We start from the raw sequence: 21,814 nt of genomic DNA, 5'->3' as shown, positions 1-21,814 counted from the left end.
ATCCCAGCTACTGGGGAGGATGGGGCAGGAGAATCGCTTGAACCCGGGAGGTGGAGGTTGCAGTACGCCAAGATCATGCCATTGCACCCCAGCCTGGGCGACAGTGTGAGACTTCATCTCAAAAAAAAAAAAAAAAAAAAAAATGTTCTTCACTCCTGATATGTTTTTACAAATCCTGGAAGATAAGCATAATTTCTGAAGGCTGAATAACCACTACTGGATGATCATGTCAACTATAAATACATTAGTGAATTGGACTGATCTTAAGAAAAAATTTCTCAAAGTAACAAACTTAAATTTATATAATTTATAAATTTCAACTTAAGTTCTTGAGTAAAAAAGATCCAGTTAGAGATATTCTGACAACTTTCTGAAGTGTTTTCTTAACTAGATATTTAAGATATCTGCACTTACATGTAACATATATGAAGGTATCTAATAGTATGCAGCATACAGAAGCTCAAAAGAAGTTCTTTTCCTTGATTACCAACTAACTCCCAAGTAGTGAGAATTAAACTCTGGTAGAAAGGATTTATTTTAACTCAGTGGTTCCAAGACTAACATGGAACACTGGAATGCAAGTCAAGGCTTTATTCCTAGTTACAATATTCTTGTGCAAATTACGGTAGGAAATGTGTTATGAAATTTTAATTTTATCTAATCGTCTTTATCATCATTAACCATTACAACTAAATTTTTTTTTTTTTGAGATAGCATCGCTCTGTCTCCCAGGCTGGAGTGCAGTGGCTCAATCTTGGCTCACTGCAACCTCTACCTCCCAGGTTCAACCAATTCTCCTGCCTCAGCCTCCCAAGTAGCTGGGATTACAGGGGTGCGCCATCACACCCAGCTAATTTTTTTGTATTTTTTAGTAAAGGGGGTTTCACCATGTTAGTCAGACTGGTCTCAAACTCCTGACCTCAGATGATCTGCCAGCCTCAGCCTTCCAAAGTGCTGGGATTACAGGAGGGAGCCACTAGGCGCCTGGCCCATTACCACTAATTATTAAAAGCCGTACAAGGAATGTTTTTAATGTTTACCTCTACTCTGTTTCAGAAGAGGTAAACAGAATAGAAAGTTGTGTACAATTTGAATTTCGTGGGAGAAAATAAAAGTGCATGTCTCTCCTTTCTCTTCCTTTAGGTTTGCTAATGCTTCTCTTTCATGAGTGAATTTCAAAGGAATCTAACATTACTCCAGATAATTTTAAGCTGGATTCAATCCATGGCTCAATATCATCAGATTACCTGACAATCCTTGTTTTGCCTTACTGAGCTGTGAGGTTCAAAAGAGAATCAGATGTAAAAAGCACTGTGTGAACTACAAAGCACTACAATTTTTAAGGTACTACTTTTCTTTTATCTTGAGAGTCAATATAGCTATTTCTAGGCAGAAGAGAGAGCCACAAATGGTTTTTGTTCTCTATTAGAAGTCAGAATGCCGACAAAACTCCTATGTGGGAGGAACAATCTGAAATCTGAGAAGCTATAGAGGTCTATTGTAACTCTTTGCTATTGTTACAATAAGAGACTACATATCCAGGTAAAGTGGCTAAGACCTGTAATCTCAGCTACTAGGGAGGGTGAAGCAGGAGGACTGCTTGAGGTCAGGAGTTCGAGACCAAAACTAGTCTGAGCAACACAGTGAGACCTTGGCTCTAAAACAAAACAAAACAAAAACAAACAAACAAAAAAACCCCTATTTATTTTGAAAGGTTAACAATTCCCCAACCTATGCATATTATTAGAGATTATTAATCTTATATTGTCAAAATAAGACAGATAACAGACACAGGGTAGTTAAAAATGTACTTATCGTTAACATTTGTGTTATTTTTCCCAGTTATGGCCTAAATACACACCGATAACCAGAAAAGTAAACTATTACATATTTTCAAACAATTTTAGCCCAATAAACAGATGTTAAGGAATTGGCCAAAGATGACACAATTTTTTTAATTTTTAGAATTTTTTTAAAGTCAAAGAAAAAGAAATGACTTCCACCCTGTAACTTGCAGCTTCATAATCTACCTCCTTCAAGTTGGAAGTGTCTCCATGTTACAACTGAATTTTCTAAGGACTTATGTTTGAATTTAAGTTTCTTAGAATTTTGGAGGATCGCACCAATCAGAAAACCTGATCTTGGATACTGTTTTCTAAGCTGGACAAACTCAGCAAATTTTCTATTGCTGGATCTATTTCCTTATGAAAGTCCTAAATGAGTTTGGTTAGTTTTTTCTTCACTCACTGTGACGAAAGAATGTCTCTTTAGAAGAATGGTATCAATAGAAAGGTGGAATTTGTTAGGATAGCCAACAACCATGGCCCTTTCCGTAGGTGGTAAGAATAATGTGCTCTGACAACTAATAAAAAACCACCACCACAGCAACAAGTATATCTGCATCTCATAAAAAGGGTTGCTGGCCTATGTTCTATGATTCCCATAAAGGTACTTCTTTTTTTTTTTTTCCGAACCACCAAGAAGGTAGAATAGCTGTCCCCCAAACGTTTTTCATGAAATCTGAAATTTAAGAATCCCTGCCTTAAAACTCTTAGAAAACCAACTTAATTAGAGGCACAGCAGATAAATGGTTAATAAAACAGGACAATGAAATCTATTATTTAGTGTGTAAAATCTACACATCACATAACTGTTCACAGCCTCAGTTTCCTCTCCATTTTACAAGGTTATTATGAAAATTACCTAAAATGTTTCACTTAAAACGGAGATTTGCATATTCTAAGTGTTCAGCAAATATTATCTATGATTATTAGTAGCTTTATTTTCAAAACTATAAAAACTCCGATAATCTATGTAATACTACAATACTGATGTTGGTTTCCAGGATTATCAATTTACAGCACTAAGAAGTTTCAAACTTAACAGCAAAGGCAAACAAAAACTGTTTTTAACACTTCTAAATATTTTAGATATACCAGATAACCATAACATGAACTATTCAAAGACGAGTTTTTAAAGGAAATCATCTCCTGCTTTTGCGTATCTGAAAACTAGCAAGAGTCAAATAAATTAACATTGCTACTAAGATTACTTTCACTATTACTTTTAAAAAGCCATTGTCTGTTACAGAAACAGATTATGAATGCATGAGTATGTATGAGAATATTTTCAAATGCTAAAGAAACTTCATATTCTCCAGGGAAAGTCAGATTAATAACTGCAATATTTAAAATGTTCATAAGCAGCTTAACTAAGGTTAGAACTAAGTGGGGATCAGAAAATGTATCTACAGGAGTTATAATCTGTAAAACAGCAGAAGATGAAAACAAAGCTAGGGCTATGCAAAAATTCAGGGATCTAAACACCTTGTTATGCTTTAAGAATTGTATTTTCTTTAAAAATAACATCACCACGTTGTACAGAAGTTTACAGTATACAATGTGCTTTCTAAAATATTCTCATTTGTTCCACAGAATAACATTAAATTATGCAGGAAAATTACTTTTGCAGGTTAAGAAGGCAAAGTTATTATTATTATTATTGTATTTTTAAAGTTGCAGCTGATAGAAGGCAAGGTTCTGAAAGTGAATGCGATATGTCAAAAACCATTGTTAGGAAGTGAGGAAGTGATAAATCAAGAATTTAAACCCAGGCCTTCTCACTTATATTTCAATGTCCTTTCCACAACTCCATAAAACTTCTGAAGAGGCAAATTAGCATCTTCACAGAAAGAAACCTCTCGGTCAAACCACAGGTTGTTTTTAACTAGCTGCAGACTAGCTTCAAGTGTTTTCACCTTTATTTTCTCATGTGTAAAAATAAAGGAAACGAATAAGAAAATCAGAGGTCCCTTCCAGTCCCAAGGATAAATCTCAACACTGTACCCTTTATAAGGCATACGCATTTTACAAATACATGTTGTTAGCAACAAATTCCAAGTTAGAAAGCAGTGTCAATAGCTCTTAAGCAACCTACAGCAATTATTAGACAAATTCTTCACGACCACGTGATACATGTTACCTTAACATGACTAAGTCTATATACAGAAAGTAGTAGGAGAAACCTCTTATGAACTAGGATGGAAATGACTCCATTAACCATCCTCTTTTTGGACTGAAATAATGCTATTAAAACGTAAGAATGGTTTAAAGAAAAGTTTACGTGTCAGCTAATAGCAAGAAATCAAAATGATACTTTTACAACCACTCAATATTTTTTTAAGAATAAAAATCTCTTCTCCAACGAAGTGTTTTCCAAATATCCTACCATTTCTCCAATCTACTTCAAAAGACTATCAGTCATGTTTTCCAACTTCTATAGGGAAAAAGTAATATCGACAGCTTGATAAAAACATCTTCCTTTTAAACTCATTCTACCAGCTGGACACTAGTCTGCAAATAAAATTCAAGCTTTTTTTCCCCCTTCGGTATTAACAAACCAGTATAAGTCTGCACAATGTATTTTCAGCTAAATTCTTTCCTCGTCTGAATATTTTTGTTCTCTTTACTCCTCCTCAAATATTCTTCATGGAATACACACCCAGAGATTTCCACTTTCCCAGTTCTGTGTAGTTCATGAAACTATTCCAATAACTAATTCTTAACAACTACTATGAGAACTATGAGATAAAGAACATTAAAAGTATCCTACATAAGTACACTTAACACTCATTTTCCTTCCATTTTAACATCTCGTCTATCTCTAACATAAAACACATAACGAGTTAAACTTGACCTTAGCCAAGATGCCTGTAGAGCTTCAGAAATGTATTCAGTGCCTGTATCAAATAAAAGATTCTTAAGCACTAAAACCTATCTCCCCTTGTCTATAATCTCCAGGGGAAAATATTTCAAATCTTTAAAGGTTTCGCTTTTAACCCAAATTAAAGATTTTTCTCAACAAGATTAGTTAATATAACGACTTCATCTTACACAGTGGACACTATTTCATTTTGCTTTTAAGCCACTTGGCACCAATAGAGCATATGTTCGGCCAGTTCTGAGCTAATCTCCAGGAAAGGCTTTGTATAACAATTGAAGAAACTCAGATCTGTGCCCAAGATTTTTAACGTCCTACTTCAGCATATGTTTTTGGTTTTTTTGTTTGTTTTTCTGTTTGTTTTTGAAAAGGAGTTTCACTCTTGTTGCCCAGGCTGGAGTACAGTGGCACGATTTCGGTTCACTGCAACCTCTGCCGCCTGGGTTCAAGCGATTCTCCTGCCTCAGTTTCCCAAGTAGCTGGAATTACAGACATGCGCCACCACGCCTGGCTAATTCTGTATTTTTAGTAGAGATGGGGTTTCACTATATTGGTCAGGCTGGTCTCAAACTCCTGACCTCAGGTGATCTACCCACCTCGGCCTCCCAAAGTGCTAGGTTTATAGGCATGAGCCACTGCACCCGGCCGTGCATATGTTGTTAATAAACAGTTAATTTATGTTAAAATATCTATTTCCCTAGCCTTTCTTTATAATTTACACAAACCATTCTAAAATGAAAACGAAATACACGACGGAAGATGCAGGCTCATTTCAACTTTAGGATTAGAGATAATTCCGAACCATTACATACACAGCACTGGATGTGCAACACACTTCACCTTAGTTCGCAGTTTAACCACGGGTGTCCAGTGGAAATTACAATCCCTGTGACAACACTGCTTTAAATGTTTCCTAAGGTTTCAACGAGTGCAACAGTAACTTCCTATCCCAGACAGCGTCTTACTGTTATTACTAAAACAGCTGTCAGCTAAGCTTCGGATACCTCTTTGTACAACCGTTGATTCAACGCTTTGGGATCTGGAGGGATGCGTCATTCCACATCACTCCTCAAAACGAGATCTAAGCACCTGACGTGCTCCAGGGGTCTTGAAGCATCTCAAGTGGGCACTTGAAAAACGATGAACCGCCTGCCCAATGCGGCAAGGTTAGATTACGCCGACATTTAAGACAGAACTGCAGAGTGGCAGCTCTTTCCCCGTACACTACTAAAGCAGCAATTTCCCCTTCTTGCTTTCATCCACCTCTCCCAGGACCCGGGTACCTCCAACGCTCCCGGCCCGAGCGGCCCCAGCAGAATCCCCGGCGTCGGCGCACGCCCGGCGGCTAGCGACGGGAACGCGCGGCGGGCCAGGCGCGCCCCCGCCCCCGCGGGTCCGACCGCCGCACGCCAGCGGCGCCCTCTCGGCCGCGCACACTCACACTCGCACGCACACGCTCCTCCGGCCCCGCCATGTTCCGGGAGGCGGCGGCAGCCCAGCCCCGACAGCCGCGGTGAGGGCGCCCGCGCCCAGGCCAGCTCGCGGTCCTCCACCCGGCCCCCGCCCCGCCCCGCGCGGCGCCCCCGCCCAGTTGGCGGCTCCCACCTGCGCCAAGGCTCCTCAAGACGCGGGGAGGGGCGGCGGCAGCGGGGCAGGCGGGGCCCCGGCGAACCCGCGCCGGGGGGCACTAACGGCCTGTCACTGTCAGGCGGGCTGCGGCTCGGGCCAGGCTAGGCGGGCGGCGCGTCGGGGCCGGGTGGGGCGGGCAGGGCGCGTCCCCTACCTTGCTCTGGGTTGGGGGAACGGGAGCAGCGCAGAACTGAGGGGGTCTCCTCCCAGGCGCCGGGGACAAGCTCGAAACCGCGCCCCTCCTTCCTCCTTTCCTGTCGCCACGCCCCCCTCACCCGCACGGACCCGAGGCAAGGCCGGCGCAGGAGGCTTCACCCCCGGAACGAGTGCCTCGGCGTGGCCGTCGCTGTCGTTGTCTTCGTCGCCGCTGCAACCGCCTGTAACACCGCCGGGGCCGGGCTTGAAAACATCTCCGGTCTCGGTCCGTCTCTCACCACAGCCTCCTCGCTCCCAGGACAGGGCCGCCCCGCGATTGGCTGCGACGCGAGCACGTGACACCTGCGGACACGTGACTCCCGCGGGCACGGGACGGGCGGCGTGACCGCCCCGCCCCCCGGCGCCCGCCCCTCCTGCTGCTCAGCCAGGCTCCGCGAGCTGCAGGGCGGGGAAGCGGGACGTACCAAGCGGCAGGCGGCGGAGGGGTGCGGGCCGGAACTCCGCCCTTTGTGTTAGTCGGTCTCCACGCCCCACTCGGGCTAGTGTTACCGCCTCCCCGCCGCAGACACCATCCGACAAAGGAGGGGGAATCAAAGGCTGGGTGAAGAGGCAGGGCAGGCGCCGCTGACGCTGCTGGGCAAGCGGGCTCTGCAGAAGCATTTGTGGCGACCGTGGCAGTGGCTGTGACTGGAAGCTTCTGGAAAAGGCGGCGGCGATGAAGATCCCCACATAGGGTATACACCTGTTATTTTTACACGGGATGGGTGGACGAGCGTGATCCAACTCAGGCAAAATGACGCTGTGACCGCAGCTCGAGGACTAGGCGAAGTTCCCCCGCTAAGCCGGCGGCGGCCGCCTGGCCCCGCACCAGGCCGGAAAAGCTGCACCTGCGCCCAGAGCCCGCGGCCCCCCGCCCCAGGTGGAGCCCTGGGCCCCGCCCCGAAAGCGCGGTAGCGTCCACCTGCCCTGGGACCAGGGGATCTAGAGCGCGTCCCCTTCCAGCCACGCCTTCCAGTGGCCTCTTTAAAGAGGAATTCAGTGCACGTTCCCACACGTAGTGTTGGGGATTCGAGAGGGAGCTGCTCAGGTACTGGGAAGGGTGCCTGAGGAAGATTGACCGTCGCAGCGTGGCAACCCCGTGTGCTCACTTCCTTCTGGGCGCGTATTATTTACGCAGAGGTTAATCTGCAACAACAGCGTCCGTTTATGACTTACTGCATGCAGTTACAAGTTTATGTTAAACTGTCCTTTAGTCTTGATGAACTGAGGGTTCAGATGTGATCACAGCAGATGAAATGACATTCAGACCTGACAGGGACGGCGAGGTCCCATCAAATTACTATATAAAGCATAAACCTGCATTAAAGATCAGGAGTTTTGCCTTTCCTAGGTTCCCGATTTCTCCCACCTACAAATCATTAGGGTCAACAAGACTAGAAAGAGAGCACCTTACGGCTAGAGGTGGAATAGTGTTACTTAATTTGGTTATTTATGATGTGAAATACAAAGAAAAAGTCGCCTATGAGAAAGTCAAGAGAGCTCCAGGCTAGGACATTTTCATTACTTTTTTGTGCCACTTGGAAAATTAACTCTTGTTTACCGTGTCTCAATTTAAAAAAAAAAAATTCTTAAAGATATACTTAAAAATAATCGTTATAGCCGAACGCGGTGGCTCACGCCTGTAATTCCAGCAATTTGGGAGGCTGAGGCGGGCAGATGGCTTGAGCCTGGGAGTTTGAGACCAGCCAGGGCAACATAGTAAGACCCTGTCTCTAAAAAAATATATGAAAATTAACCAGGTTGGTGGCACCTCTCTGAGGCCAGAGTATTGCAGTGAGCCATGATCACACCACTGTACTCCTGCCTGGAGACACAGCCTGTCTCAAAAAAAAAATAAATAGTGAATGGTCTGTTTCAAGTACAAGTGACTTTGAGAAATCAAGGATAGATAAATCTAATATATATAAATTTATTCATGCATTAAAGCTGGCTAATCCTATTTGTAAAACTAATGTACTACAGCTAGTTTCTTAATACACAAATGGTTTTATCCTTTTTTCTAAGTTGTAATATCCATACCACTGCAGAGTGTATACAATCATGCTTCCAATACCTTCACCCAATTATTTTTTGTGTACTTGCAGTGTCAGAATAGCTAAGGATAATGTCAAAAGTGTTTTGGACCTTTCTTTTCTAAAAATGGTAATGCTTCGGTTGGGCACGGTGGCTCATGCCTGTAATCCTTGCAGTGAGCCGAGATTGCGCCACTGCACTCCAGCCTGGGAGACACAGCCAGACTCCGTCTCAAAAAAAAAAAAAAAAAGGTAATGCTTCTAGAGACTAGAGACAATTACCATATCCTCCTTAAACCTACAGTGCACTTGAGGTCTCACCAGTTGGAAATACAGTAACCATTATGTGTTGTAAATACAATAATGTTTCCAAGGAACACTGACAAAAGTTTATAGAAAGATCATGTTAACTTAAAACTTGGCTGTGGCTAAAGATGGGAAAGCAAAACATGTGAAATTTGACCAAATTTTTACTTCACAGTAACCTGATCTTGATAAAAGCAATCTGGAAATTGAAAATGGGTGACACCAGAGTAACTGTTAACTAGATTATGTAATGTCTTCACAGTCATAGATAGAAGACTTTAAAATGGTCTTCTGTCATTATGACATAATACTTAGAGCTGCAAGTTGCTAAGGTTACCACGAGGATGTACACAAAGCAGAATAAACATAATATAAAAAGTTTATGTAGATTGGAAGTCCATATTTTATTTCTCTAGTGACATATTTACAGTTCAATATAAATTAAAGGCCTGCTTGTACACCAAAGCCAGGTCCCTTGGGTGGTTCAGTCAAAGAGGTAAGACCTCCAGCTGGCTCACAAGAGAAGCGTCCACTCCTGAAATGAAAAGTAATATTAAACTATTAATGATTAACATTTTTAAATTTCTACTTAAATTGTTACCTCACAAGAGCCCAGTTAAGTAACTATTTTTACCCCAAGAACTAGCATGGATTATTTAATTCAAACATTTCAAGTGATGCAAGATCTTCTCTTCCTAAATATAGAAAAACATCAGACTTCACCATAAACATAAAAAATACAAAAGTAGCACTAACAATAGTTCCTGTTTACTGAGCAGTATGCATACATTAGCTCATTTAATCTTTACAATGCCACAAGACAAGTGATACTGACTTTATTTTACAGATGAGAAACCAAATTTGGGAGATTCAGCATCTACCCAAGAATCAAAGCAAGGAACTATGGCAAAAATACCCAACCCCAGAGAACATTTTTAAAAACCATGTTTTAATAAACTAGAGCACTGTATTTCTTATAATTGAATTTTATTTAGATCAAGATCCACAGTCACAGTGAATACAGGGAATACACACACTTATATATTGTATTTGGAAATAGAGAGAAACTGGATTCCTTGAGGAAATATGATTTGGGACAATGTCCCTTAGAAGCAGCGAAGTCAAAATCAGTTTGTATTTATGTATTATAAAGACTGTATTAGTAGCAGTAATTTTCTGGAAAAGTTTCCAAACCAGGATGGCCACAGCAGCCACAAAAGGAAGCAAACAAGAACAAGTCCTGATGGAGCAATTTATGAAGACAGGCAGCATAGAGGGAGAAGAACCTGTCTGTCAACCCCACACACACTTTCCCAGGTAATTGCTCACCTCTGCCCTGTCTGACCTCTGTTTCTAGAGCCCAGCTCAGCGCTTACCATATCATGTCACCCGTCCACCACTATTGCCTGGCTTTGCTAATTTACCTGTTCCTGCCACAGATTTACCTAAAGAAAGAACTTGTTCAGTTTATATCTTTTCAACCCCCTCTGGCTTTGCCCTTCACATTGTGTCATCAATCCTTTAAGTCCGTTCTTTACAGCCCTAGGAAATCATTTTTTGTTGGAGCCTGGGAAGTGACACCACATAATATTTATAAGATCTTTCAAGACAGCATATAATACAAGTTACTAAGTAATGAACAATGTCTACAAAGTCAGAAATCAGTTAATATATTTGGATTACAGGTCTTGTTCACTACAAAAACAGATCAAAAAGCAGTCGTATATTGTAAGAGCCTGAAACTTGTAGAGTAAGCAGCAAAATGATACTTGACTAAAAAAAAAAAAAGTATTATATTTTGCAATTTTTAAATTTTATTTTTGAGACAGGATCCCACTTTGTCACCCAGGCTAGGGTGCAGTGATGCAATAAAGGCTCACTGCAGTCTTGACCTTCCAGGCTCAGGTGATTCTGTCACCTGAGCCTCCCGAGTAGCTGGGATTACAGGTGTGCGTCACCATGCCTGGCTAATTTGTGTATTTTTCGTAGAGACGAGACTTCACCATGTTGCCCAGGCGGGTCGTGAATTTGTTGGCTCAAACAATCTGCCCGCCTCAGCCTCCCAAAGTGCTGGGATTACAGGTGAGCCACTGTGCCCGGCTGTAATTTTTTATGTTATCTATTGATAGGCACCACTGCTGCTCTTTAAATGCCAATGAAATTATTTTGGAGAAACTTTATTCGCCTTTACTAGGTTTCTTCTTACGGTTTAAGCTCAGCTACCTGTTTTCTTTTCTGCCTAAAACTTTTTTCTTGATCAAATGTCAGAATGGAATAGGATTTGAAAGTTTCATTTTAGATGTCTTCTGAAAGCTGAGCATTTGGTATCTTAAAGTGTCTTACCAGTTTGGATAGATACGGATCTTCTAAAATTAATAAGCTCCTTAATATCGACACACAGTTTTTCAACACAAAGGATCAATTTAGGAAGATTATAAAAACTGAAGTTTCTGGAACAGTAAATGGGAGAATTAATCGTAAGTACTTCCTGAGTTCTTCACAGGATTATACAATTTTATATATGGAAGTAATTTTATTTTATTTATTTTTTTGAGATGGAGTCTTGCTCTGTCACCCAGGCTGGAGTGCAGTGGTGCGATCTCGGCTCACTGCAAGCACCACCTCCCGGGTTTACGCCATTCTCCTGCCTCAGCCTCCCGAATAGCTGGGACTACAGGCTCCTGCCACCACGCCTGGGTAATTTTTTGTATTTTTAGTAGAGACGGGGTTTCACCATGTTAGCCAGGATGATCTCGATCTCCTGACCTCGTGATCCGCCCGCCTCGGCTTCCCAAAGTGCTGGGATTACAGGCGTGAGCCATCACGCCTGGCCGGAAGTACCTTTAAAAATAATTTGGTCATTTCCTAAAGTTTGTTCCATAAAATTACAATCCCATGGCATTGTCTAGAAAAACGGGAGTTCCAGTGATCCAGTATGTCTGGCTGTAAACCTCCCTTCCTTGCCATTCACACAGTATACCTTAAAATACTACAAAGGCTACAAAATCCTCCAATAAAGCCTATCATTTTGTTTAATCTACTAAAAATGTAACCCCCCCTTTCATCTGTAAACATGCTTCAGAACACTCAAGAGGCAGTGAGCTAGCCCTATCCACTCACCTGACAGCCACAATTTACACTAGTGTTTTTCACTTACTAAACAAAAAATGATTTTCCTGATATCTCATGCTTAAAATGCCATCTAGTAATTACCTTGTCTTCACTAAAATTCAAAAAGTATGGTTCGTCAGTCATTCCAACGCTATACGTATGTGTACCATTTTAACTCATTTGCATTCTAGAAAACTTGGCCTTTCTGTAAACTTTCATGGCTTAAAGTAGTTTGTATACACAAATCACTTTATGAAAGTTTAGTGCTTATCTTTTTACTATTGCTGAGCTATATCCAGCACTGTTCCTACTTTTAGTATAAAAAACCAAAAGTGATACTATTGTCTAGAGTCATCTACCAACCGCACTGGAACTATAGCCTGGCTCTATATTTTTTACATCTCAGATATTACCTGCACCCCATGGAATTATGCAACATTTAAAATGTCTTTATAAACTAAATATGCAGAATTAAAATTGGATTTAAAATGAGTTATAAACTAATCCACGCTAAAAACTTTCTATCTATTAGTAACCTGAAAACAAGTTTAGAATTTTTCAGTACTTTAAATTCACTGAAAATAAGAACAATCTCAGCACAAACATTTTTAGTAATGTCAAGTTTAAGAGAGTACAGCTGACCCTCGAACAACACAGTTTTGAACTGCATGGGTTCACTTATACATGGATTTTCTTCAGCCTCTGCCACCTCTGAGACAGCAAGGCCAACCCCTCCTCTTCCTCAGCCTATACAACATGGAAATAATGACGAAGACTTGTATTATGATCCACTTAATGAATAGTAAACATATTTTCATTATGATTTTAATAACATTTTACTTTTTCTAGATTATGGTAAGAATACAGTCAATATATAATACAACATGCAAAATATGTGCTATGTTATTCGTAAGGCCTCTGGACAACTGCAGGCTATCAGTAAAGTTTTGGAGGAGTCAAAAGTTACACATAGATCTTCAACTGCATAAGCAATCAATATCCCTAATGCCCATAGTGTTCAAGAGTCAACTGTACTATCTTACCACTGCTTTAATATTTTCAGTGGTCATTCACCAACAATAATACAAAAGCAGTTTTGAAGCACAAATAGACATCAATCTTTTACTAATTTTGGCCAGGATAAGACCTGGCAGTGGTACTCAGGGATCAGTTACTATTGAAGCAGTTTAATTCCTCTCGGTTTTTCATTACAGAGACTCACCATTAGTACTTCTTTCAAAGAGCAGAGATATTTATTATTAAAATACCAATAAAAACGGATCAGACAGCTTTGGTTAAAGAGTTAACTATAACTGTATTATGGTTATTGCTATCCCAGTCTCTGTCATTATCCTACATATCCGAGATACTGGGTAAGTAAAGTGAAAAGTTCTTGTTTTCATATGCTGACAAGACATTCTAGTATTGCTATGTCCAAATACAAGCTTTATATAATACAGCATTGGTGGATGCTTGCAATTATTGAAACCTAAGCAGACTTTTGTCTGCTTTTTAAATGAGGTAGTAAGTTAAAAAAGTAGATTCAGACACTAATAATTTTAAAGTATCTGGTTCAAATCCAGAACACTATCAAGAAAATCTCAGTGAAAAACTATTCATGATTACTGATAAACAACATCCCTATTATTATCAGATGTTGTTGAAAATGCTTAACTGAGTACTTAGTTCCTGCTTATTGTTAAAGTACAATGTTATAGTACCTCATATTACAAATAACAGATTTTAATTTCACCCCGATGTCATCCGGATTTATAACTTTAAATACTACCCTTAATAACTGATGAATCCCCAATTTGCATTTCCAGCCCTAACCTATTCCCTATATTCCAGGTTCATATCTACCTATCAGCATCACACCATGGATGTCTAGCAGGCATCTCAAACTTACTATGTCTAAAACAAAATTTGACTTTTCTTCCCCAAACTTGCCCTACCACAAATCTCCATTTTCGGTAAAGGAACCTCAGAGATGCTCAAGCCAAAAAGCTGGAAATCACTCATAAATCCTTAGTCCCACACATCTACTAAATTCTAATCTCCACATAGCAACTATGACAATATTTTTTAAGATTGCTCATTTCATTCCCTACTGAAAACATTCCATCAACGGTTTTTATTATATTTAAGATTCAGCCCAGATTACTGATCTGGGCCTTATCTCCTCTGACCCCTTCCACTGCTTTCTTTCTTGAGCACCTCACTACAGTCACACTGTTACCTTACTTTTCTTCCAGGACTTTGATACATCCTCTTTCCCCTCCCCGGAACACTGTTCCTTCCACTTCACATGGTTCCCTCTAGCTCTTCATTCAGTTCATGGCTCAAATGTTACCACCTCTAAGAGGCCTCTCCTCACTAAATTTACTCCCAATCTATCCCCTAACCCTGCTTCATTTTATTGTGTAGCCTTTTTATCATTCACATATTACACTAGTCATCTGTTTCCATCACTAGAAGATGAGAACTTTATTTTATTCATAATTGTACGCGCAACCTAAAATAATGCCTGACACAGCAGGCACTCAAAAAAAGTTTGTGAAAAAAATGACTGTTGAGTATGTAATGTAATGTGACATAACAAAGTAGACAAAGCAACTATCAATTTGTGTGGCAGGAGAGTAATAACTGGATTAATGTTGTGAACCACAGATCCCACAGTTCACAAGAAGCAAAGCAGAAGATTCTAAACACCAAAGTGGCCGGGCGTGGTGGCTCATGCCTGTAATCCCAGCACTTTGGGAGGCCAAGGCAGGCAAATCACTTGAGGTCAGGAGTTCGAGACCAGCCTGGCCCACATGGTAAAACCCCGTCTCTACTAAAAATACAAAAATTAGCTGGGCATGGTGGCACATGCCTACAGTCCCAGCTGCTCAGGAGACTGAGGCAGGAGAATCGCTTGAGCCTGGGAGGCAGAAGTTGCAGTGAGCCGAGATCACACCACTGCACTCTAGCCTAGGTGATAGAGCAAGACTCCATCTGGGGGTGGGGGGGGGAACCCAACAAAGTTATGACTATAGAATTTAAAACATCTAATCAGAAGAGAGGGGCCATCTAAAGAACCCAAGTGGATTTCACAAGGAAATCTGCACTTGAGATATTCTTTAGAGTACCCAAAAGGTGAAAGAAGTTATGGGTTGAAGTAGAAACCTAAGAATAGCATGAATTTATTTTAAAATACCTGACTCCTAAAAAGCAGGTGAAGCTTGTGGAAAATACTATGGAATTCGTACTTTTAGTGGGGGGAGAGTGTCTATTTAAAGCAAGAATAAGTAAGAGATAGGAGCACTAGCTAAAAAGATACTGTAATGTTAGATGACTAAAGATTTCACTTCAGTTGCCTCCATAAAGGAGAATGATTTTTCACCAGGGAAATGATTTACCTCCTTAAAAAGGGGGTATACCCAAGCAAGTGAGGAATTAGGAAGAAAATGCCAAAACTCCTTAAGGAAATTCAATTCTATACGCTCAGGGTGTTGAAAACAGTATGTGTTTCTTAGAAAAGAAAGTAATGGTCAACAGGGGTCAGCTAACATTTACTAAACTTAAGTTATCCTGAATCGACCTCATTTTCTCATTAAATAGGGTATTATTAGTAGTTTTAGCAAACTATAGAACCACTCATACCCTCTTAGTAATTCTACTTCAGGGAATTTTTATTTATAATAAAGCTTAAGAAAAATATTTTAAAACTGGAGTAAGAGCACATCACAACTGTTTTAAAACATTAGAATTACCGTATGGACATCAAAACCTCCAAATGTGCTGAGGGAAGAAAAAATTTATATATATAAACACAAAAAATTTGAGGGAATATGACTAAAACCATGCAAACATTTGCTAGTATTAAGAGAGAATTTTGAGTGATTTAACACTTATATATGGAATAAGGGTTTGTTTAAAAGTAAAAGTTCAAGTTCATAACTGAAAGGAAAGTAATTAATATAACACAAGTATGGGATAGGAGCAACCTGGATAAACTGAATAGAAAAAGATCTATGTATTATGAAGTGCAGTTAATTGCGTAATGTCTCTGAAGTAGGAGTTGATGTAATTAGGCAGAATTATTACAAGCATAATGTCTGGAACAAAGGAGGCAGTCCCATAATGCTCTGTGCTGCTCAGTATGTATCTCAAAATACCATGATTAGGCTGGGCGTGGTGGCTCACGCCTGTAATCCCAGCACTTTGGGAGGCCAAAGTGGGCAGATCACGAGGTCAGGAGATCGGAGACCTGGCTAATACGGTGAAACCCCATCTCTACTAAAAATACAAAAAAAAAAGCCGGATGTGGTGGCAGGTGCCTGTAATCAACAGCTACTCAGGAGCCTGAGGCAGGGGAATCGCTTCTACCTGGGAGGCAGAGCTTGCAGTGAGCCGAGATGGTGCCACTGCGCCATTGTACTCCAGACTGGGTGACAGAGTGAGACACCGTCTCAAAATATTTAAAAAAAAACATGATTAAGCATCACATTAAAGCATTAAAGTCACTAGCCAACTAGAAAACCCACAGAGGAGGGAGACCAAAGCTATGTCATATGAGAAAAACAATGAAACAATTTTGGATATTCCATCTAAGAAAAAGATACGGGGAAGACAGGGTAGCTATGTCAAATAACTGAAGAGCTGTCATTTGGAAGAGGTACTAAAATTACCTTTTGTTGATTCAAAGGGCAGAACTGGATTTTGAGGTAGAAATTAAGAAGGAGATAGTCTTTGGGTCAATCTTCTATCAGTATGAACTTCTAAATAATGGAATAGATTTCTATTTGTAGTAAAATTTCCTTCTCTATAAATATTCAGATAGGTATCAGATGATTATCAGACACGGTTTTAGAAAAAAAAAATTCTTGCTGTAGATGACATTCATACAGATAATACTATCCAAAGCTCCTGCCAATTCCTATGAACTTAAGGTATAAAATTTTTTAAATTAAGTTTATGTGAAAGATTAATTTAGGTGAGCCACTAAAACTTCTTATATATAAATAAAGCATACCTTGGCCCAGGTTTTGGGATTTTGCCAGCCTTGAGCTCATCAATAATTTCTTCAATATCCTTAGGTGTCAAATCCTCCTGGAAAAAAATTAACAATAGTCATATTGAAATTACTTTCTTTTATATCAATATATTTATAGAGACAAGGTCTCACTATGTTGCCCAGGCTGGTCTCCAACTCCTGGGCTTACGCAATCCTCCTGCCTCAGCCTCCCAAAGTGCTGGGATTATAGGCATGAACTACCACGCCTGGCACAAAATTACTTTCTACTGCTGAAATCTGTAAATCCCTAATGCCAGTTATTTTATTGTCTATCTCAGCTCACAAGATAGTTACCAAGGCATCAACAATTAAGTAACTCCTATATATAGTACACACTGCTAAATATAATATGCAACAAGAGCTGCAGCTGAAGAGGCAATACAGAATATTGCTTTGAATTGAAACATATTTGCATTTGAGTTCTGGCTCTATCACTTACTAGCTAGTAATCTTGGACAAGTTACCCAGCCTCCTCAAGTTTATTTGTAAACCTAATTCAGCATGTTTTTGAGGATTAATGAGAAAATATATAAAGCAGAACAATGTCAAGGTACATACTAAATAAATGCTGTATTCTTGAAGAAACAGTAAGGTACAAAGTAGCTGTAGTAACTTGTTAACTAGATGCCTAAAGATCTAACTACTGCTAACTGAAAGAATATCTATCTCAGACAAATCCGTCTACAGGCTACTATATTTAGACTTAACAATGCTTCACACAAAGCCTTGATTGTCTAATTCCTATTTAAATCAAGAAATAAGTACCCAGAGGCCAAATTCTCAAGGAAAACCAAAGAAAAAAAGTGGAACATCAAGCAAACTTGGCTTCAGGGTTTCAAAGCTTAGAGGGGCAAGGGGCAAGGGACCCAGCCAGCCCCAGAGAGTCTAACAGAAGACCATATAAGCTACACAAGTTAAGGTCCCCAAAAGCTTTAACCTCAGTATAAGGGTAAACTATCCCTCAAAGAAAACTGCTAGTCTGGAACCTTTCACACCAGAGGAACAGAGGCCTAGGGTATAAGGAGAGGGGCTTTTCTGGGGCCAGCAGTAGTGCCAGGAGCAAGAGAGAAAGCAAATCCCTTCTTAAAGAAAATCTACCTTAAATACAGTCCCTCCAAAATTTCCATAAACAAATTTCTAAGAAATATGAGCTAACAAGGTATCTTGAATTAAAATGGTGATATAATTAGGGTAGCAAGCAATTTTTAAAGAAATAACTAGAAAATGCCATATATATGGATATTAAGAACATTTTTAGAAACTTACAGGTCAAAGGAATCAAAATGAAAAACTTAAAAAAACAATAGAAACAATCAAAAACAAAAAAGACTGCAAAACTTGTGAGATCCAACTGCAGTACTCAGAGGTATGATACCATCTCTATAAAAATTTTTTTAAAAGCCATATAACGTATTAGTATGGCTGCATACATATATAGACACAATTTATGATAATGATAAAAGATATCTCTGGGATAAAAGGAAGAGAAAAAGATTTGGAATGGAGTATTTCACCTGTATCTGTAGCTTATTTCTACAAATGATGATGATAATATCTGAAGTAAAATGTGGCAAAATATTACTCTTAGTTAAGTCCTGATAGTTGGCTACACAAGGATTATTTTCTGTACTTATATCCAAATTATTAAATTTTTCATAATCTAAAGTTTTAAAATTTGTCTTCTGAAGTTAAATGCAAAAATGTTTAAAAAATTTTTTTAAACCTGGATATTTATGGTAACCATTTCTTCTAAATGAATAATTCAGAAACCAACATCTAAGGACACAAGATCAAATATTTAAAATATTTCAAATATGAATCATACAACTTTAACTTATATTACATGAAATACTCACATAGTAATTGTCATTTATTTGAACCATTGGTGCGTTCACACAGGCCCCTAAACATTCCACTTCTATAAGAGTAAAAAGTTTGTCAGGTGTAGTCTCCCCAACCTTTATTCCTAAAAATATAAACAAACACTCTAAGGACCAGGTTATATTTTAATAGTGATTTGGTTAAAAAAAAAAAAAAAAAAGAACAATTTTTACAGAGGTAAATTAAAAGTTTAAGACTATTAAGTTTTTTAAAAAGAGGCCAGGCACAGTGGCTCACGCCTGTAATTCCAGCACTTTGGGAGGCCGAGGCAGGTGGATCACGAGGTCAGGAGATTGAGACCATCCTGGCTAACACTTGTGAAACCCCATCTCTACTAAAAATACAAAAAATTAGCCAGGCATGGTGGTGGGCGCCTGTAGTCCCAGCTACTCGGGAGGCTGAGGCAGGAGAATGGCGTGAACCCGGGAGGCGGAGCTTGCAGTGAGCCGAGATTCGGCCACTGCACTCCAGCCTGGGAGACAAAGCAAGACTCCATCTCCCAGCCAAAAAAAAGAAAAAAAAAAGTTTTTTAAAAAGAAAAAACTCCTAGGCCAAATGCAGTGAGTGGCTCAAGCCTATAATCCCAGCACTTTGGGACGCGGTGGTGGGAGGATGGCTTGAGCCCAGGAATTTGAGACCAGTCTGGGCAACATAGGGAGACCCAGCTCTACAAAAAAATTAAAAATTAGTAGCTGGTATGTAGTCCCAGCTACTCAAGCAGCTGAGGCAGGAGGATTGCTTGAGCCCGGGAGGTTGAGGCTGCAGTGAGTCATGATTGTGCTACTGTACTCCAGCCTGGGTGACAGAGCAAGACTCTCTCAAAAAAACAAACAAACAAACAAACAAACAAAAACCCAAAAAAACCTCTTTATGTAATTTTAACATTCAAGGAAGTTTTTAGTGGACTTGTTCCTTTAAAAGCAATCATATTTCAGAGGACACAGTGTTTGTTGTTATACAGAAGTGCATCAGGCTGTATTATTTTCATTTTGATTGCAATAATTAAACTACTAAAATCACAGTCACATTATCAGATTTGGTAAAGACTCAGAAAACTTCTAACGTCAAAGATTATTAAGGGATGTGAAGAAAATGGGTAGTCTCATACATTTACGGAATGCATTTGGGAAAAATACAGCAAAGTCTGACCCTACAATTCTACTTCTTGTAAACAATCTCAGTATACAACAGGACAAGTATGCAAAGATGTGTGTACATCAAAGTAATTGTAACAGAAAAATGAGGCAGGCCAAGCATGGTGGCTCACACCTGTGATCCCAGCAGTTGGGAGGCCAAGGTGGGAGGACTGCCTGAGGCCAGGATTTCACAACCAGCCTGGGCAACATAGCAAGACCCCTCTCTACAAAAACAAAAATCAATTAGCTGGGTTTGGCAGTCTGCACCCATAGCTCCAGCTACTTAGGAGGGTGAGGTAAAAGATCACTTGATCTTTTAAATGCAAAAATGTTTAAAGAATTTTTTTAAAACCTGGATATTTATGGTAATTGGAGGCTGCAGTGAGCCATGATTGAGCCACTGCATTCCAGTCTGGTGACAAAGTGAGACCTCAACTCAAAAAAAAAAAGAAAAAAAAAAATGAGGCAGACATATATATTGTGCTGTAGAAATACAGCCAAAATAAAGTCTAAAAAGCAAGCATACATATAGTACGTTTATATATTTAATAATTAAAATGATATAAAATCTACAACTAATATATCCAATTGTTATCAGGATTTATACCTTGATGGTTTTGGGGGTGGGGATTTTGAGCCAACTTCAGCTTTCTGTTTTATATATTTCAATACCACCCAGCTATTTTTACAACATGCACGTACTTTATATTCAATAACAAAATAGTACTTAATTTGACATATATAGTTAGAAGTGTAGCAATAGCAGTTTTCTAGGGGAAAGTGCCCGTTTACTTTTAAAATGCTACTATAATAACATGTTTCAAATTTCCCTTCCCAAAGCATTCTTACTATGCTTATATCTTATTTGTTCCATGACTACTTTAGAAGAATATGAGGACAATAATGGGTCACTTTTCAATATACCACATGCTGTCACAGAATAATAAGTGAAACAATTTTCTAAGTGAAACAATCTTCTAAACAATGAATATTTTATAACTTCTAGAAGCATTTCAAACACACTGATTAAAAATGAAAAGATTAAAAACTCAGCTTTAAGAACCGAGGAAGAATACCAAATAGGAAGAAATAAAGATGTGAAAACACAGATCCAGTAAGATGGCACAAGTTGGAAATTTTAGATAGAAATGTATCAAATCTAGAGAGACAATTCTATTTTTTATCCATGTTACAAATATCATGTATTCCCTACCAAGCTTTTTCTGAATGGCCTCCAGTATGCTGTCAGAGTTTCGAAGCATGCAGGGTGTAGTAGTGCAGACCTGAATGTGATACTTTCCAACTGGCTTTCGATTATACATTGTATAAAAAGTTGCTACTTCATATACTCTCATTGGAGGTACTTGTAAAACTTCTGCAACCTAAAATATTAGGACATTTAAAAATAAGATAATTACAATGTTAGTAATGGAGCTTTAATTATGTTGTACAAAGTATAATTTCAATACTGGCTCAATTTGGTAAAAACAGAAAAGTTCTTCAAGAGCAGAAAACATACTTGTCTTGGGTAACTGGGAGATATAAACTCTTCAATTTTTGCGGACAATGTACTTACACTTAAACCATACAGAGCCCAAAAGTTAATGGAGTTAACAGAACTTCCTCCTTCTACCCTACTTCTCACCTCTGTAAAAGGATATTCTTTTTCTCTAAATCTTTAAGTCTTTCACTATTAAGAATTTCTACTTTGATCAAAACTCATATTTTGTAATCTGTCTAAATGG

The 21,814-nt window shown here is 39.4% G+C and overlaps 2 protein-coding genes across 53 annotated transcripts in view; both read right to left on the bottom strand.

Moving 5' to 3' along the window:
• Positions 1–6,816, bottom strand: part of ANKRD12 (ankyrin repeat domain 12) — a 134,606-nt gene extending 127,790 nt beyond the window's left edge. For 11 of the 31 annotated variants that reach the window (XM_045378273.3, XM_074022897.1, XM_074022891.1 and 8 more), the window contains exon 1: positions 6,634–6,816. The gene's annotated coding sequence lies outside the window, so the exon portion shown is untranslated. Of the gene's footprint in view, positions 1–6,324 lie in introns of all 31 variants that reach the window. The other 20 variants (XM_045378269.3, XM_074022895.1, XM_074022890.1 and 17 more) reach the window with 4 other exon arrangements.
• A 2,445-nt stretch (positions 6,817–9,261) lies between these two features.
• The window catches only part of NDUFV2 (NADH:ubiquinone oxidoreductase core subunit V2), a 34,784-nt gene continuing 22,231 nt past the window's right edge, over positions 9,262–21,814 (bottom strand). For 9 of the 22 annotated variants that reach the window (XM_074022910.1, XM_074022911.1, XM_045378266.2 and 6 more), the window contains 5 exons: positions 21,283–21,451; positions 18,909–19,018; positions 17,011–17,087; positions 11,226–11,332; positions 9,262–9,417 (listed from right to left, as the gene is read on the bottom strand). In XM_074022910.1, coding sequence (XP_073879011.1) covers positions 9,371–9,417; positions 11,226–11,332; positions 17,011–17,087; positions 18,909–19,018; positions 21,283–21,451 — 510 coding nt within the window. In that variant the 3' untranslated portion in view covers positions 9,262–9,370. The remainder of the gene's footprint in view (positions 9,418–11,225; positions 11,333–17,010; positions 17,088–18,908; positions 19,019–21,282; positions 21,452–21,814) is intronic. The other 13 variants (XM_074022915.1, XM_074022914.1, XM_074022916.1 and 10 more) reach the window with 4 other exon arrangements.

Source organism: Macaca fascicularis, chromosome 18 (genome assembly GCF_037993035.2).
Source record: "Macaca fascicularis isolate 582-1 chromosome 18, T2T-MFA8v1.1".
NCBI classification, from domain to species: domain Eukaryota; kingdom Metazoa; phylum Chordata; class Mammalia; order Primates; family Cercopithecidae; genus Macaca; species Macaca fascicularis.
Note: the sequence above shows the minus strand (reverse complement) of the source record. Positions and strands in the feature narration are given on the sequence as shown.